General features: G+C 56.6%; 1 protein-coding gene across 1 annotated transcript; it reads left to right on the top strand.

Moving 5' to 3' along the window:
- The first annotated feature begins 208 nt into the window (after positions 1 to 208).
- LOC129679687 (ERV-BabFcenv provirus ancestral Env polyprotein-like) lies at positions 209 to 1,855 on the top strand. Its single transcript, XM_055611019.1, has one exon. The coding sequence runs from the start codon at positions 209 to 211 to the stop codon at positions 1,853 to 1,855; it is 1,647 nt and encodes a 548-aa protein (XP_055466994.1).
- The last annotated feature ends 210 nt before the right edge of the window (positions 1,856 to 2,065 follow it).

Here is a 2,065-nt window from a genome sequence, read left to right as displayed (position 1 = left end):
ATACCCCTCCCCAATAAACCTCCCACGTGAGGGTGACCTTATGGCCTCTGTCACTTAGATATCAACCCTGCTTCTTTCAGAGTCTGTGGGTTAGGGTGGGGAAGCAGGGCGGAAGGACAGCTGAGGAGACCCTTCTTTACAACCAGGAGGGGTTTTGTTTGTGTCTTTCTACAGGACCTGCCCAGGCCTATTTGGGTCCCAGCCAGAAATGTCCCACCCCACCCCACCGAGCACGAAGCTGGCCCACCCCTCGCTGACGGGTCAAGGACTGAGGAGGCCAAGGAGATGCTGTCCCAGACGGGACAACAAGATCTCCAAGGACATCCACAACCTGGGGGCCCCTGCTCAGGCCATGTGCCGCCTGCGGGCTCCCCTTTCCTCTATTCTCATGGCTGCTTTTGTTGTTCTTCATTCTAACTCCGCTACTGCCCAGCCTCTTCCTCACCCTCGAAATACCCACTGGAGATTCTTTGCTAGGGAGATCTACCACGGACATGACAAAGTCATAGGAACCCAGGACTGCCCACTGGAAGGATGCCAGACCGCCATTGAGATCCCTCTACGCCCTGATTCCATCTCCACCACGTCCGACCCTTTCCTCTGCTTTCCTTACCGCAACACCGGCGCCTGCCTCCGGGAGGCCTCCTCGTACGGAGGTTGCAGGTACCAGAGGTGCCAAATTGAATCCGCCGGCCGCAGTGGCACCATGCTCGCCAACCTTAACACTCATTTTCAGCTTTCTATCGGCGATCCCTGGGACGAGCGATGGCAGACAGGAGTGGTGGGGAAGCTCTACCCTAACAGCCACGCCAAATCCCCAGTAGCCGACCTGCGCGTGTCCTGCCTGCTCGTCCCTGTGTCCACACCTGTCACTGACCGACGCGTTAAAGATCTTCAGCAGAAGACTCACACTCGAAAGCAGGACCAAGCTGCTGTCTCCTGGCTACAATACATCCAATACACCGCCGGCCTCCTATCCCTAACCACCCACCGAAACGCCTCTGAGTGCTTCCTCTGCGCCTCCCTCTCCCGGCCGCCACTGACAGCCATTCCAGCTAACATCTCCATTCACGAACCCCTCGGGCCCTCACCCCCAGGAAAGTTACAAAACGTTCCTCTCTTCGATCTGTCCTTCCCCCTTTGCCTCGTAAGCCCCTCTTCAAGGTCCCATCCTTCGTGTTCCCGTGACGTCACCGTCACCGAGCCAGTATGTGTTCGCCCTCCCGCTCTTCTCTGGTGCAACAATGTTACCAGTGCCTGCGTTAACCCCCCCTTTCCAGGTTTCTGCACCCCGGTAATAGTTGTTCCCCAGGTCTATCTCTACGAGCCTCAAGAGCTCCCTTTACAGCTGGGAGGAGACGGAAAGACAAGAGAGGGCTTCGTTCCTCTGCTCATCAGACTGGGTGTCAGGGACTTGCTGGGCCCCACCGGAGCCCCTGGGGCAGCCTTTGTCCAAATGCACCATCCTGCTGGTGACTTCCAGGAGAACTTCGACCAGGCCACAGCTTCCTCCACAATCGACAGTCTTGATTCCCTCCAGCCCCAGGTCACCTCCCAAGCAGGGGTTGCTCAACAAAACCGAAGACGTCGGTACTTGGCGGCTGCTGAGCAGGGAGCCACTTGCTTTTTCCTGGGGGAGGAATGCTGCTTCTACGTGAATAAATCCGGACTGGTAGAACAAAATGTACAGAAGCTCAAAGAGCTCCAGCGAGAGCTCCAGGAGGGCAGCCTTACCTCACGGTACTCCACTCCCCTAGCGGCTTGGCTCGTCCCCCTCCTTGTTTCTACTTTGGTTCTTGGGGCCCTCCTGACAGGCTACCTGATCAAATATCAGAAAACCAGAAATGACAGATAAGTAACACTGCAAAACTCACTGCCTATTGGCTAACGATTGTGGTGATGCTCCCCCGTTATAAAACAGAAGAGCAAATGTGGGACCAGGATGAGCAGGCCTGGAGCAAGACTGGGGTTGAGGCGTGTGCAAGCCACTGAAATCTCATCCTGAGAGCATCAGGAACAGGATCTCTGCCTCTTCCTGTCCCGGGCCTGCACATCCCGGCTCTGG

The sequence above is a fragment of the Psammomys obesus genome, unplaced genomic scaffold (genome assembly GCF_907164565.1).
Source record: "Psammomys obesus unplaced genomic scaffold, mPsaObe1.curated_primary_1811, whole genome shotgun sequence".
NCBI classification, from domain to species: Eukaryota; Metazoa; Chordata; class Mammalia; order Rodentia; family Muridae; genus Psammomys; species Psammomys obesus.
Note: the sequence above shows the minus strand (reverse complement) of the source record. Positions and strands in the feature narration are given on the sequence as shown.